We start from the raw sequence: 16,072 nt of genomic DNA, 5'->3' as shown, positions 1-16,072 counted from the left end.
GACCATTATAATTTAGACGGAATATTTAAGTGTATATTGTAAGCAATTAACATGAAAGTTGTTTGACAGCTAGCTAGCTTGCATGAAAATGTATTATTTGCCTAAATTATATTTTAAAAAAAAAGATTATTCGCCCGTACAGCAGGTGGCGCTGTGACGCCCTCCGCCATCTGTTGACCCGGTTTGTAAACAGCAGTCTGTCACATGAGAAGCAGTAACCAAAAAGAGATGTAGTTATTTCAGTTTGGCTTTTAATGCTTCTCTTAACAGTTTTATCTGCAGAAAAAATCCAGGGTTGAATAATTTATCATGGACTGCTCTCACGTGACCTATTAGAAATTTAAGTATGCTGCGATAGCTACATTTAGCTAACGTCCAACTCCCGGGTTAGTTAGTCAGGCTACTGTTAGCAGTAGCCAGTAAAAGTACAGTCATGTTGCCATTATGGATCAGTAACAAATTAATTGATTAAAGTGATCCATCATTCTCACCGCCTTACCTCTATTTCTCTACGAGCCCACTGCAGGTAAGTGAAGTTACAGTTAATGGATCATTTTAGCTGCTCATAGATAAACACAACATGGACCCAATTGCAATTTCGGTCAATTTAACATATTTTACTCGTTTCCAAACTCCGTCTTCATGTTAAAACACGTTCAAGACTTTCTCTGCCTCGTTTTGAATTTGTGATAAATTCGGCATGTGATATATTTATGACTTTACTCAGAATGATCGATGAATGTAATGTCACGATTAGTTCACTGACTATGGAGTCATAGGCGTGCCCTGAAAGAGAATAAGAAACGAATAAGAAAAGAATTTTGGAAATGTAAAGAGGAACAAATATTGAAAAAGAAAAAAAATATCAAAATATAGAGGAAAATTATAAGCATTTCCACATCCAGTGAAGGTGTATATTAGAAACATGTAGAAATGGATGAATTAACAGGAACTAGACTGACTCAGGTATCACCAGCAGGGGGAGCCACTATGTTACAGTTATTTTTTATAGTTTTCTGAAGCCAAATAACCATCTTGATACATTTGACATGTAGTTAAACTGAGCTCAGTGTCTCTCTCTGGTCTCTGTCTGTCTGCGTGTGTGTGTGTGTGTGTGTGTGTGTGTGTGTGTGTCTGTCAGCAGGATGATCTCTCAGGTCTTCATCTTGTCCTCAAAGGGCGACCACCTCATCTATAAGGACTGTATCCTTACTGTCACCTTCTTGTCCCCCAACTGAAGCAATCAATACTGACTCACCGAATACATACTATACTATAATTATTATATATTATACTACACTTTATGGTATTTTATATTCTATACTATATTGCTGTGATATATTATATATGATGTTATACAATATTAGTTTCTGTTTGAGGTGTTTTGTTCTTAACCTCACCGTCAGTCCGTGGAGAAGCAGGAAGTGACGTTGTCAGTATTTTCTATGAGAAGGTCACGGCGCTGACTGGAGACCAGCCTCCGGTTGTCATGGTAACCATGCCAGCTTCATTCTCAGACCTTCATAATCATGTTATATATCAGGATCATGTATTCATCTGGGTTTTCTCCTAAATGGAACAGACTTGAAGTCAAATCTTATTATTTTATTTAAAAAAACTTAAAAATTAAAACGGCATCACTGTCAGTTGGACCTTAAACGCATCATCAGTCCTGTGTTGTTTCTTTTCTGCAGAGTCACAAAGATCTTCAGTTCGTCCACGTCAGGCAGGGAGGACTGTACTGGGTCGCCACGACTACAGCTGACTCCTCCCCTTTCACCATCATTGAGTTCCTCAACAGGTATGTGATGTTCTTTAGTGAGTCGTTGATGAAAAAGGGCAAAAATTCAAAAACACCTCCTAAATTTTGAAAAAAAAAGTCTTTACACTTCAGTTGTGTTTTGTCTTTTTTCTAAAAATAATCAATGGGAGATGGAAACACTTTTTCTGAATAAGTTCTGACGTAATGAACATTTAACTCACATGAGTGATGAGCTGTTTACTCACAGCTCTCATGGTTCTATAAAAGTCATTCCCAAACACTGGGTCGTGACCTACAGGTGGGTCATGGGAGATTTTATTTGGGTCCTCAAATGAATAAAACACTGTGGAGGAAATTCTGCAAATTTAAGATTTATATCAGCAGTAAACCTTTTATAAAGCATTTAGAATGTGTGTGTTGTTTTACTGGTGTCTAAATGGACTTATTTGGTCTAAAATGTCTTTTATTATTTTCCTGATAAGGGGAAATAAAACAATAAGACGGCCTGTTAACTCAGCCTAAATGAATGCATTTCTCATTTCTGAACTTTAAATATGTGTAAATGTTTTCAATAAAGTGTCAGGATAATACAGGGTGATGTAAAAATGGTCAGGAATGTTCATTTATGCACAAATGAACTCTTACCAGAATTTCTTGGTAAGGTTTATTGTGACTTGAGTCGCAGTGGTTTGTCATTTCAAAAAACTCCAGTCCTCCTCAGGAAAAAAGTCTTGGAAACACAGATCTATAATAAATCTATGATGGTTCCACACAGATCTGATGGAACCTTCTTCACATTAAGATACGAAACTAACAGAAATGATTTCCATCCTGTTTTGTACTATTTTTTCTTAGCCATGTAAATATAGGGAGGTTTAGACGGATGGGAGATATTCACAATATAAAAATGTTGTCCAACAATCATGTCACAACAAAATGTTTGACTTAAATGCCAATAAAAAAAAACAAATGATGCTTGTGAGTTATCAGATACTTACCATGAAATCTGGGGGTAACTCACAGGTAAATTCAGAGAAATTTCAAATATGTTGCTTTCTAATTAACATCAACTACATGAAAACAGTATTTGCTAATTATCATTTAAGTAGCAGTGAAACTTAATTTGTGAGTATTTTCTCAGAAATTTCAAATATATTTCTTGGTAATTACCGCCTATTTACAATGAAATTATGGGGCTTGGAGATTGAGGCGTTACTGTTTGAGGTTCCACTGATGCTTTTTTAATTACATCATCTCGTTGCACCCTTTTTTTTCTGCAGTCCTACAAGACTGGAGAAAAGGCGCCACCTACTGCTTATCTCAATGAACCAACTTCTAATAATCAGATGACAGTACTGAATGGAAACAAACATTCATTCACATTTTCTTTCTGCTGTTTTGCTCAAAATTTTGTTAAAATTTGTGATGCCTTTAGAAAGAAACAGCTTATAGAGATGAACGAGTTCAAACGTCAGTTAACACATGACTTCCTCCCTCCTCAGGTTAACAGCTCTGGTTAAAGATTACTGCGGCTGTCTGTCAGAGAAGTCGGTGCAGATGAACTTTGCCCTCATCTACGAGCTGCTGGACGAGGTCGTGGTGAGTCTCCTCCCTGCAAGACTAGACTCAGGGTGGAGCTTAATGTGCAGAACCAAAGCTCTATGAATATTTTCAGGGTGAAGGATGAGTCCTCATAGAGAGAGTAATATTTCTATAGAAAGTAACACTCCTTCTGTCTGTCTGTCTGCCTGTCTGTCTGTCTGTCTGTCTGTCTGTCAGGACTATGGTTACATCCAGACGACGTCCTCTGACGTGCTGAAGAACTTCATCCAGACTGAGGCGGTCTCCTCCAGACCGTTCAGCCTGTTTGACCTCAGTAACGTCGGCTTGGTACGTCAACACCAGCAACGCCTGCTCACACCGTTAGACCTGAGACCAGTTTCATGTCACCATGTCAGGTCATGATTTTTGCAAACAGACACTGGTTTAGAATTCTCAAATACATTTTCTTGGTGCTTTGAGCATCACAGGCTGAGTGCCACTGAGCTTCATTATACTGGAGAGAACGCAGACGTCTTTACGACTGATATCTCCAAAACTCTGCAGCTCACACAAAAACTATCAAGATGGATAAAAAGCTCTACAGGCCAGAGGAAAAATATGCTTTTTTGATTTTGTGGTCAACTGTCCCTTGAAAAGTCCAAGATGAAATTGATTTGTGTGTTGTTTTTTTAATGTGTGTCTCTGTTTGCTGCAGTTTGGAGCAGAGACTCAACAGAGTAAAGTGGCTCCGAGCTCTGCAGCCACCAGACCCATCCAGTCCAGCAGAGAGCAGGTACACATCACCACACCTGCAGTCCTGAACAACAACAACAACATGATGACACGAAATACAGACAGAGGAGTGGAAAACTAACCGCTATCATACACTTAAATCTGTATTTTCTGCTTCCATTTTTAAGTAACAAAACGAGTTCTGGAACATGTTGGTGTTTTCAGGGAAGTCTGTCGAGTCTGTGAGGAAGTCTGTTAGTGCGTCATTTTCCAGGAGCATAATTTTGTTCTTTAGAAACACAAACAAACAACAAACAGGCCCTGCAACTACTCAGAGTTAGGCTCCTTAATAATCCAGTTTTCTGTTGATTATTCCATTAATTCATTGAATAATCGGACAAGAAACATATTTGCTTTATTAAAATGCAGTTAATTATACACTGCTCAAAAAATGAAGGGAACACTTAAGTCACACATCAGATCTCAATGAAGGAATTCGTCAAGAGCAAAATGACATAAGAAACCAGTGATCGGTGCTTTCGTCATCCAGGACCTGCTTACACACTCTGGCCACATGAGGCCCGGCATCCTGCAGCAGGAGGGACCCGGGGCACGCTGCACCAGTGTCAGGTCTGACAGTGGCTCTGAGGATTTCATCCTGGTACCACAGCACTCAGGGTACTGTTGGTGAGCATGTGAAGTTTGTGCGACCCACCAAGGATATGCTTCCCCAGACCGTCACTTACCCACTGCCAAACTGGTCATGCTGGATGATGTTAGAGGCAGAATAACGTTCGCCACAGCATCTCCAGACTCCTTCACGTCTGTCACATGCTGTGCACATGCATCTGTGAAGATAACAGGGCGCCAGTGGTGAACCTGCCAGTTCTTGTGTTGTCTGGTAAATGCAGTGGAGCTGCACGGTGCTGAGCTGTGAGCACAGGTCCCATTTGAGGACGTCATCTTGGACTTTGATCAACATTTTATGGACCAAACAACTAATTCATTAATCAAGAAAATGATCAACAGATCAACAATCAACAGTGAAAATAATTGTTAGTTGCAGCACTAATGAAGAGATTTTTTAGTGGGCGGGGTGTTTTAAAAATAACTGACATGTTCCAGTAAATAATCACGTCCCAGCTCAACTTCCTGAAACAGACTGAAGTGACCTCACTCTTTCCATACGTGTGTGTGTGTGTGTGTGTGTGTGTGTGTGTGTGTGTGTGTGTGTGTGTGGGTGTGTGTGTGTGTGTGTGTGTGTGTGGGTGTGTGTGTGTGTGTGTGTGTCTGTGTGTTTCCAGGGAGGGAAGAGTGAGATATTTGTGGACGTGATTGAACGGATGACGGTCGTCATCGGCTCCAATGTGAGTAACACCAACGTGATGCAGGCAGCAGAAATCTGTCTGAAACGCTGAAATCAACTAAATCTACACTGTTTATTAGACATTTAATTAATACTACTACTACTATTAATAATATTAATAATAATAAACAATAAACTTCATTGATATAGCAAATATATATATATATATATATATAAATATAGAAAATAAAAAGATAAAATGAAATTAATGTATTGCAGTAGGGATCTTAGCCAACAGAAGAATTATTTGGAGGTAGAAATGAAATAATTGGCTCTCTGGATCCCTCCAGGCTTTTGCATGCTGTCTCTGGGATTGTTGCAGCCTAAAATGTCTCATTTCATGGCAGCTTTTCTAAAATGTTGCGATGTATTTTAGGCATGTTTTTGGAATTAAATTACAGGAGAAAGTGGAAATTGCAGAAGAAAGTGGTGATTTTTATTTTTTGCACAATCCATTCAAATTTCTAAGAAGCCTCACCAAAAAGACTAATGATCACAAAAACTTGAACAAACATGAAAACTTGAAATCTGATGACTTGGGGCGAATTCCACAAAAAAGGAAAAAAAACCCCAAAACATTGAGTCGGTTCATCGACACGTACATGTGTGATGTTTGCACAGCCGGCTGCTGGGATTGTAGAAATTGCGGTGATCAAGGACGATTTGTCGAATTTGTAGGAAATTTGCAGAGTTTGGACAAAATTGTAAGGTCATGCAGGATTCATGGTGAATTGTTGTGATTGCAACATTGCAACTTCCTGGAGAGATGCCCTAACTAATTATTAAATATGATCAGATGTGGCGTCACTCAAATATCGCCACATACAACTTTATTTTTACATTATGTCTTGCAACTAATACATCTGTCCACTCAGCCAAATGAAGTGCTGGTATCCATGGTAACAAGCATCACTGAGTCCTTTAGCAAGAATCTATAGAGTAAGGGCGCTTATTTCCTGTATATTCTTTTATTCTGAGTATTTAAACCCAACAAGACTTGTCTAAGAAGGCTAACTGCATATTAGACACAAAGCATTGTTAGCTAGACAACGTTATATATGCTATAATGACTTTTAATCAGTTGTTTTTTCACACGAATACCGTAAAATGTCAGGATTGTATGAAAAAATAGATGCTGTCCAAGCCTATAACCTGGTTTCTGTCTGCTGGTTGCTGTTTTGTGCTGCAGGGAGTTTTGATGAAGGCCGACATCGAGGGAGAGATCAGAGTCAAGTGCTACATGCCGAGCTGCTCAGGTCAGTTTGAACATTACAGGGTTTGCTGCACAAAATTGTCCAAATTCTCTGATTTCAGCTCCTCAAATGTGAATATTTTCTGGTTTCTTTATTCCTCTGTGATTGTAAACTGAATATCTTTGGGTTGAGGACAGAACAAGACATTAAATGACGTCATCTTGCACTTTAGGAAGCGTTTTCTGACATTTTATGGACCAAACAGACCTCTAAATGTGAACAGTCCTACAACTAACCTTCTGTTTTTGTTTAACAGAAATGAGAATCGGTCTGAATGAAGAATTCAGCATCGGCAAGTCACAGCTCAGAGGTAACACACACACACACACACACACACACACACACACACACACACGTTTTCGCCCTGATTTTCTACTCTGCCACAGTTTTTTGGAGATCATCAACAAAAGCCGCAGTCACTATGTGTGAACTGTCCAAAGACGTGATCTGAGAACTCACAGAGAGCTGGTCCATGCCTTGAAATATATCAAGCAGGTTTAATATCTGGTCGTGTTGGGGACGGGTGGGAGAGCCATGCAGACACAGGCATCCACAGCAGTGTTAAGTTTGTTGATGAAAATATTGATGATAAGTATTTGCTGAGGTCCTTTTATTTCATGAGTAAATTGTGATGACAATGCAAATGAAAAATTAAAATGAGAACTCTGCTCAGAATGCTCTGATGAAGCGTACTCTGATGACATGAAATATTTGTTTCCGTTTGGGTGGACAACCTCATTAGATCACAGTAATTAACCATCTCAAAACTCTAACAAATCTGGCAAAGTGCCTCATTTCCACCAGTGACCTGTCAGGTGGGAAGAAAAGAAAAGAAAGAGGAGAGACGACCTGTCTGTGGACGCTTTTCTCTTATATTCAAAGTGAAAATCAGACTGATGTATTGTTCCCAATTAACACAAGTGCCTTATGGATTTAAGATGTGCAGAAACACACAACACAACAGACACCCGAAAACACTCCGTCCTGCAGTGTGTGTCGAGGTAAATATCAGTTATATATGTTGATTGCTTTGATAAATTACTTTTTAGAAGTAAAAGTAGGCCAATGTTAGTGTAGGTCGAGGGAGAGACAGAAGAACAGCAGTGCAGCAGACAGGGAAGCCCAAATTTAGAAAACAAATGACAGTATATAACATTTTTGTTTGATTTATATTTATCTGATAACTTTGAAAGTCAAGTATTGTGACCAAGGTCTAAACCCATGAGTCAGTTAAACCTGTGATCTGATTTAAGTTTAGTTTTTAAATGAAAGTCGAATCAGAAAATGAAACAATCTGTGATTTGTGTTGTTGGGTTTTATTCCATCGACTCTGCAGGATAAAAACAGGACAACATGAAACCAGTGTGACAGACAGAACGTGTTTTTATCTCACAGGTGGACCTCATTTCCTCCAACATTTAATTTCCTCCTGTTGTTTTTCATGGGAGCTGACAGCGCTGTCAAATCAGAGAGAAACGACTGCTTTTCTCACACAGATTTATTTATGTGTAGCCTTCACTTCAGCCTGAATTTACAAGCCTTGGTTTTCTGTACATTCATCTCAACTGTAAAGGTTTATTACCTTTATAACACCTTTGTTTTTTATATATTTTGTGTGTTAAGTTGGAACAATCATGTTAAATTTTGCAGGATGCAGTGTGTCTGTTTTGAAGTCTGTTTTTATTTGCAGGCTGTGAATGGAAAAAGTCAGAAAAGTATGAATTGTAGACAGCATGTGATCAGTAACAGTGTTAATAAATCCTGTTGATTTGTCTTGAACTGGTTTTAGCGGCGTCTCGCTGCAGGATGATGACGGTTCATGATGTTTCGGGTGTTTCTGGTCTGTTTTCTGGTCTTCAGGTTACGGCACTGCTGTTCGTGTCGATGAGTGCAGCTTCCACCAGGCGGTCCGACTGGACGAGTTCGACAGCCACCGGATCCTCCGACTGTGTCCCAGTCAGGGAGAGGTGATCTCTTTTAACCCGTCAAGCCTTTGGATAGATAGATACGTTATTTAAATTCAAATGTCACAGCAGCAGAGCGCAAAAAACACTTTGTTCAGCCTTAAAACCAATCTCATATTTTTATTTGAGAAAAAAAGACATTGCTTACCAACATTTGACAACAAATATTTTACTTATTAAAGAAAAACACTTCACAGACCACAAAATACTAAAAATACAAATACATACATCAAAATATAAAGCTGCTTTTTTGAACTTTTAAAATTCTTAAGATATAAAACTTTACTACAAGCTAAAATCCAACTGTTTGTCTTTTAAAGGAGTTGTGTCTGTTCTTTCTCCTCGTGTCTTCATCCATCTCTCTCTGAGACGTTTACTTGTTATCAGATCAGTGCTTCTCACTTCATCATCTTCATCCCTCTCCTCCTCTTCTTCCTCGTGTTGCAGCAAACAGTGATGCAGTACCAGCTGAGCGATGATCTGCCCTCAGCTCCTCCGTTTCGTCTCTTCCCGACCATCGAGAGGGACAGCGGAGGAAGGTCAGAGTCCACCGGCTCAGTCCGGCGTAGGAGAAAAGAGATTTTAATACTGCTGACAGGATACTTTCACTTGTAATGGAGTATTTTTACACTACTTTTACTTATGTAAAGGATCTAAATACTGTCTGTGTGTCTCCTCAGTCTGGTTGTGGCTCAGAGGCACAAATGTCACATTAAAACTCTAAAACGAGGTCAGAAGAGGTTAAAAACTTGACGTTCTCACAGCTGATGTGTTCTGTCTGCAGGCTGCTGATGTACCTGAAGCTCCGCTGTGATCTGCCACCAAAGAGGTCAGTTTGTGTTTCATCCTCAGATTTCTCAACAAACTGACAAAAGTAAAACTCAGCTCACTCAATTATAAACATCAAATATCAAACTGTAAATGTCTTTTTAAAAAAGCCTTTTCTTTGCACAAACATCTTTAGATGCACCAACAGGTGGTGCAGGTGTGTTTCCATAAGTTTGGTTGGAAATAACAGAAATTCAACAGAAGGAGAAGAAGAGCAGCAGCTGTATGTTTTCACAGAGCAGCCTCACTTTGTTTTAAAGGGACAGTCCATAAGTTATACACAAGGTCAGAAATGCACACCTTGTAGATGAGGAGAAACTCACTCTGATGATGTTTTAGTGAAGTATTCTCAGCTTCATGTGGTTAAAAATGAATTTATTTGAAATGAAACTATGTTTATAAGTTTAGAGGTGAAATGTCTCTTTAATAACTTGTGACCTCTAATGTCAAATCTGTTGAATCTCTTTTTTCAAACAGGTTGGAAATCTTTATCCTTCTATTCCCTCTGAAATGCAGCATAAAACAGAAATACTCAAAGTACAAATACCTGTAAAATGGACTTCGAATACTCTATTATTATTTTTAATTTGAAAAAAAGTCTAAATTCTCTGATTTCAGCTTCTTAAATGTGAATATTTTCTGGTTTCTTTACTCCTCTCTGGCAGTAAACTGAATATTTTTTTTAATTGTGGGCCAAACAAGACATTTGAGGACGTCGACTTTGATCAACAGTTTTCAACATTTTCTGACATTTCATGGACCAAACTACTAATTGATTGATTGAGAAAATTATTGACTAATTAATCAATAATGAAAAGCTCAAAAAATACTTTATTAGGCTAAACAGTTTCACCGTATTATTCATTGAGGTAATCCTCAAGTGATGGATAGTAATCACATTACTATAATACTGTGATACTTGGATCAAGTTACCGACTACATTTTTTACAAGGTAATCAGTAACTGTATCAGAATACATTTCTAAAGTTCCACACTGCTGGTTTAAGTACTCAGTTACATCCTGATGCTGCTGGGTCGATGAAAAACGTTCCCTGTGTATTGATGTGTGAGCACTTAGTGACACAACGTAAATAAACACATTGATGATGATGATGATGATGATGATGTCGTCATTGTTTGTGCAGCGCTGCCATCAACGTGTGCGCCACCATCCCCGTTCCTAAAGGCTCAGTGAGGTGAGTCGCTCACATTCAAAGCTTCTTATGGAAATCAGCAGGTATGTAAAGAAGCTCCGGCTGCGTCCTGTTTAGATCTGATTTGAATGTGACTCTTTGTTGTTATTGTTGTTTTGTGATTGCGATCGACTCTGTGGACATGAGGACGACAGTTCAGCAGAGACAGAGGACGTCCTTGTCTGTGTGGGGAAAATGTCCCTGAGTCTCTGGTTCAGATCGCAGCGTGTCTTTAAAATAGGAAAAACAACATTTACAAAGTAGGAAGCAGCAGCTCCTCATTTGTTAGTTAAAGTTATGGAAATGTAAATCAATGATGGGAGCAGCAGAGACGATTACTGCAGCTTTTACTGCAGCAGCAGTTTCAGACCAGTTAGAGACGAATGTTCACTTACAGCACGTCCACATTAAACCAGCTGAACGTGAAAACCTCTCTATTTCTCTCTGTTTTAACCTTTTTTCAGTTTTTCCAAAGAGTCCTTCAGGGTGTATTAATATTAAAGCATGATGTGAACTCCACTGAGGCCTGTGAGGCAGCTGACCATAAAATCCTGTGGTTGGTTTGTTCGCTTTCACGCCACAAATGAACTGCACCAAAAGTCCGTTTGGAATCGTACCGGGACGCACCTTTTCGGGCCGACTCGGTCGGTCAGGTCTTTGGTCCACCAGCACCAGGGTTTGATTTACAGCATTCACACCAGCCCAAATGAACCGGAATAAACGGGCAAACAGACCATGATTTTCTAGAAAGGTTCCTTTCTAAAGCAACATTTTATACACCAAACTGATTAATTCATGAAAAACTTTTTGCCAGATTGATCACTAGTTGAAAAACAGATGCAAACACGTTGAAAACAGGTGGAACGCAGAGGCGTACGTCTACGAGCTCCAGCTGTTTTCAAATGCCTTTCTGTTGCAGCATAGTGCCTTCAATTTTATTATATATGAATATAGATATTAGCAGCTTCAAATGTTCAGAAACATCTCAAAAACATTGAAATAATTTGATTATAAAAGTTACTTGGAACATCACAAGTGCACCATAATATAATAATAATGTAAGTAAAAAATGATAATGACAATAATGTAAACAGTAAAAGGTGCCATTATCATTATCAGACTGAGGATTTGATCATATTTGTCACTTTAAAGCTAAAGTGATCAGATAAAATGGAAGCCGTTTGCTTTTGTATGACCCACTTCTTTTGGTTCGCTCTGCAAAGGCAGAATACAGGAACATCCAGAGGTCAGGATTAATATGTAGAAACAATAACCTGATATAAAACTGACACATCCAATCATCTGCCTGCAACTGCAACGTCATTTTTTTCAGTTCTGCACTCTGAGAAGTACCTGCCTTTTTCCTTTGTTTGGCAGAACATCCTGGGGTTTTGGAAACACTGGAAACAATCCCATGCAGCGGTGCAGAAATACCAGGTTTAAACAGAATAGGCAGGCAACAACACAAGCAAACTGGGCAGCATTTGAAAGCTCATTTAGAATTTGAATGAAAACTATTTGTTAGAGCTGCACCAAATAGTTTGAAGCTTTAAAATTTTTGTTTGAAAATCTCACTAGAAGTTTTGAAGTTTTTGTGATGCACACAAACTGTAAAGGCCTCTGTTATCTCTTTTTTGTGGTGGATCAGTGTTTTGTAAAATGACAGAGTTAGATTACTTGAAAGCTTTGACAGGATTATCTATCAAATCACCTCTGAAAGCTGTTCTGCTTCACTGCTTCACCTCCACATCACCTCTGTGACTCCATCTGAACCCTCTGACCTGCTCAGAGATCATCTGCAGAGTCTAACATCAACAGGAGGTTCAAGGTTTCACTGTAGCAGTGTGTGTGTGTGTGTGTGTGTGTGTGTGTGTGTGTGTGTGTGTAGACGTGATTTTAACAGGTGACCTGTGTGTTCAGTTTGTCTCAGGAGCTCAGCAGTCCGGATCAGAGTGCCGAGCTGAAGCTGCAGAGCCGAGCCGTCGACTGGCAGATCCCACGATTCCCTGGAGGAACTCAGCTGTCTGCTCTGTTCAAGGTGACCACACACACACATACACACCCCAAAACAGCAAGTGGTGCATTTTTAGTAGGGGTGCATTGACACTGATACCACCATCGGGCATCGGTCCTTTACTACCTGCATGTACTATTACTCATACTCATAAAACTACTCTGATACCCCACACCCGGTGCCACGTCACCAGATTTAGCCGCTCAACGCAAGCAATTTGATAAAACACCTAAAGAGCCAACATGATGCAGAGTTGACCGTTCGCTAAGCACCACCCTCCTTAGTTACTGTTGCTATGCCTGCACTGCATCCATGCAGTTTACAGTGATTGGAAGTAAATGTTGAAACATGAGGTCTGTGATTCCTTAGAGACGTAAACAAAAGCAGATTCTCATTTCTAGCTGATGACGGTGGATTTTGTCGACTAAAATAATGACTCATAAGCAGATTTCATAAGTGTAGCTGACTAATGTGAGCTAATGCTAACTGCTTGAGTCAGCTGAGAGTCTCCAGCTGATGTTTCAGTGACTCCATCTGATACGTTTTAAAACAAGAACCCTGTGAAAGTGTTTATGTACCTGCAGCTGCATACATGATATAACATTAATGCTAACAGAATGAGGCTAAAGCTAGCTTACATCTCAGCTAACATTGCTCAGCTGGTGAAATACAGCAGGTATATCTACATGATAGATGACAGAAATACACTCAGTAATGTGAGAAAAGGAAGAGCAGGGACTCGATTAGTGCAGCGGACCTTGAGACGGGTCACCCAGCCAGACCAGCTGGACCACGATCACCACAGGAAGAGAGCCAAGATAAGAGCTAAGCTAACCCGGTTTAGACCTGAGACAGTGAGCCAGAGAGAGATGCATCGTCATCGACCCACTTTGATTCTTCATCAGCCCTCATCCTCCTCCTCAAACCCCCACAGAACAAATGCAGATGCAGTGGATCTAACAAGTTTGACTGGAGGTAAAGTTAAAGCTAGCATTAGTTAGCCAGACATGCTAACATTTGCAGCTTCTGTTAGAGCAGATTAAGACAGAATTTAATCCATTCACCACATGTGTGCTCTTGTGTTTCACGACAAAAAAAGACGTCACCGTACAGACTCGTGAAACACTGAGTGTTGCTCTTCTCAGAGCCTCCTGCACACCTTCAACATGGAGAGAAAAGGAAAGCTATACAGCCCTAGTTACGGTTGCTAACCTATGATTGGACAGTTGCTGTTGGGAGGTGGGGCTTAGTGAAGGGTCAGTTTAACTGTTGGTAAAGCTGTTTAACAGCCCAGAACACACACTCACAGAACACCTGTCCAATAAATCTCACCAGGTGTAAACTAGCTGAATGAAAAGATCACAGCTGCCACGAGTCTCTAACCCTCTTTCCTTGGTTGTTAATGTTTTCCAGTCGTTCTGGCTGTGGCGTAATAAGCAGCTACACCTTTGTGTCTTCTTCTTTAATCTCCTGTTAATCTTCACCAAAATGCTGTGACAGTACAGTCCACCCACCTTCAGTCACTGGGAGCCAATGGAGAGGAGTTTAAGAGCCGCTGAGCTGCAGGCTGCAGACCCCCAAATTAAGATCAAATATACATAAAATGCAGCCTATTAAGCTAAAAATTAAAAATCTTCATTATGTTCTGTAGAACAAAAAAGACACATATCAGATAATATATATGACAATACAGGTATAGACTGTTGTAGGCCAGTGTTCTGCCTGATATTATCGTTCAGTCGTGCTCTACTTCATAGTTCTTTCAATGAAATTTACAATGAAATTATTATGAAATAACATGACCTGCAAAAGCAAACTTTTCAAATGATTACTCATTGAACCATCAAATGACATTTGTCAAAAGGGAACTGAAAGAAGAGTTTGAACACAGAAACAAGATGAAAGGAAACACAGAGAGGTTTTTATTTGAGTTTCAGTTTCACAAACAGCAGGACGTCTCGTTGACGTTCACCGTGAAGGAGCAGGCCGAGCTGCTCCTCGGTCAACACACCGACTCATAATAATTGCTGCTCTCTGATGATGTCATCCCGTCCTCGTCCTGTTCTCAGCTGGAGGTCCCCGGTCTCAGCTCGGCCTCCATGTTGGAAGTCGGCCCGGTCGCTTTGAGCTTCGAGCTGCCCAAGCTCACCGTCACGGGGCTGCAGATCCGCTTCCTCCGCCTGTCGCCCATCCAGCCCGGCCCGTCGCAGCGCTGGGTCCGCTACGTTACCCACTCTGACTCCTACACCATCCGCATCTGACTTCACCACAGCCGGATTCATCATCATCATCATCATCACCATCACCAGTGTCCTGATGAAGTCGCAAGAAAATGACTGATGAGACATCCAGGACAAATTAAATAATGTAAATGTTCTTTCAAAATAAGATGTATATATGTGTTTATTACACAGCTTTGTTAAATATTGGATTCTGATTGGTCAATTACAGCAATCTGAGGTCTGTTATTTCTCTATAACAGACTGTTGTTATGAAGAACAGACCGTTACTATGGACACATACTCTGGAGGAACAATAAAATCATTGTTAAATCTCTAAAATAATTTAAATGTTAATATTTTGTGTCAAATTATTGATTTTATGGTACATAACCATGTAACAAGCTGGATAATGAACAGTGCACAGGTCACTGTTGTGAAATAAAGCCATGAAATCATTTTAAAATTAATATTTTGTCACAAATATTCGTGTCATTCTGCATCATCCTACCGAGATTTAATTCACAATAATGACCTGCTCACTGTACATTATCACTTACATACATCAGATGTTTTAATCTGAGTTGTATTTTATTTTTTGATCTTTCATTCGGCCACGTATTTATCTCTGTTTTTCAAAACAAACTGGACTTGATTTCAGATCCATGAAGAAGAGGAAGAAGAAGTATTAAAAAGTTTTGTCTCTCCTGACAAATTTCACTCAACAGGATACGACCTGTGAGCTGCTGCTGTTTAACATTTTCAATTTGAATTAACTGATGATATTTCCCTTCGTGTGCAGATACAAACCAACAATGGAGCTCTGTGGCACAGACCACGTGTTGTGTCTGTTGACTGATGAGAGAAGATAAACGAGTGGTCGGTAAACAAGTTTCAGTTCTTGTTTTTTATCTGCATCATTGTACACAGATCAATGCAACAGCATGACAGGCTGTAAACTTTACAAACCGAGTCTCTAAATCACCACAAACCACAAAACTAACAGTGATGGAAGCAGAGAAGAGTGATAGAAACAGAGCGCAGCTGTCAGACACTTCATCCAGAACATACTGTGCTTGTTAGTAGATAAATCCACTGTCGCTTTGAGTCTGAAAAACATAGAATATAACAAGAATGGCCCTTTAAAGGTCCAACGTGTGGGCAGGCTTAGAGAGTAATGGATTACATGTAACGAGATT

At 39.7% G+C, this 16,072-nt stretch overlaps 1 protein-coding gene across 2 annotated transcripts; it reads left to right on the top strand.

Annotated features, from left to right (window-relative positions):
* Positions 1 to 178: 178 nt before the first annotated feature.
* ap4m1 (adaptor related protein complex 4 subunit mu 1) lies at positions 179 to 15,764 on the top strand. Of its 2 annotated transcripts, none has more exons than XM_084730132.1 (16): positions 179 to 526; positions 1,145 to 1,203; positions 1,407 to 1,492; positions 1,695 to 1,801; positions 3,265 to 3,361; positions 3,542 to 3,652; positions 4,020 to 4,097; positions 5,341 to 5,403; positions 6,592 to 6,658; positions 6,912 to 6,965; positions 8,516 to 8,622; positions 9,067 to 9,158; positions 9,404 to 9,448; positions 10,593 to 10,643; positions 12,561 to 12,678; positions 14,724 to 15,764. In XM_084730132.1, exons 2-16 carry the CDS (start codon positions 1,146 to 1,148, stop codon positions 14,913 to 14,915), a joined length of 1,326 nt encoding a protein of 441 aa, XP_084586258.1. In that variant the 5' UTR covers positions 179 to 526; position 1,145; the 3' UTR covers positions 14,916 to 15,764. The 2 variants fall into 2 exon arrangements, with proteins under 2 accessions (XP_084586258.1, XP_084586256.1); XM_084730130.1 differs by having other exon boundaries at positions 1,142 to 1,203.
* Positions 15,765 to 16,072: the final 308 nt, after the last annotated feature.

The sequence above is a fragment of the Lutjanus erythropterus genome, chromosome 11, assembly GCF_056507025.1.
Source record: "Lutjanus erythropterus isolate fLutEry1 chromosome 11, fLutEry1.hap2, whole genome shotgun sequence".
Classification (NCBI taxonomy): Eukaryota; Metazoa; Chordata; class Actinopteri; order Lutjaniformes; family Lutjanidae; genus Lutjanus; species Lutjanus erythropterus.
This window is presented reverse-complemented; position numbering and strand designations above follow the sequence as displayed.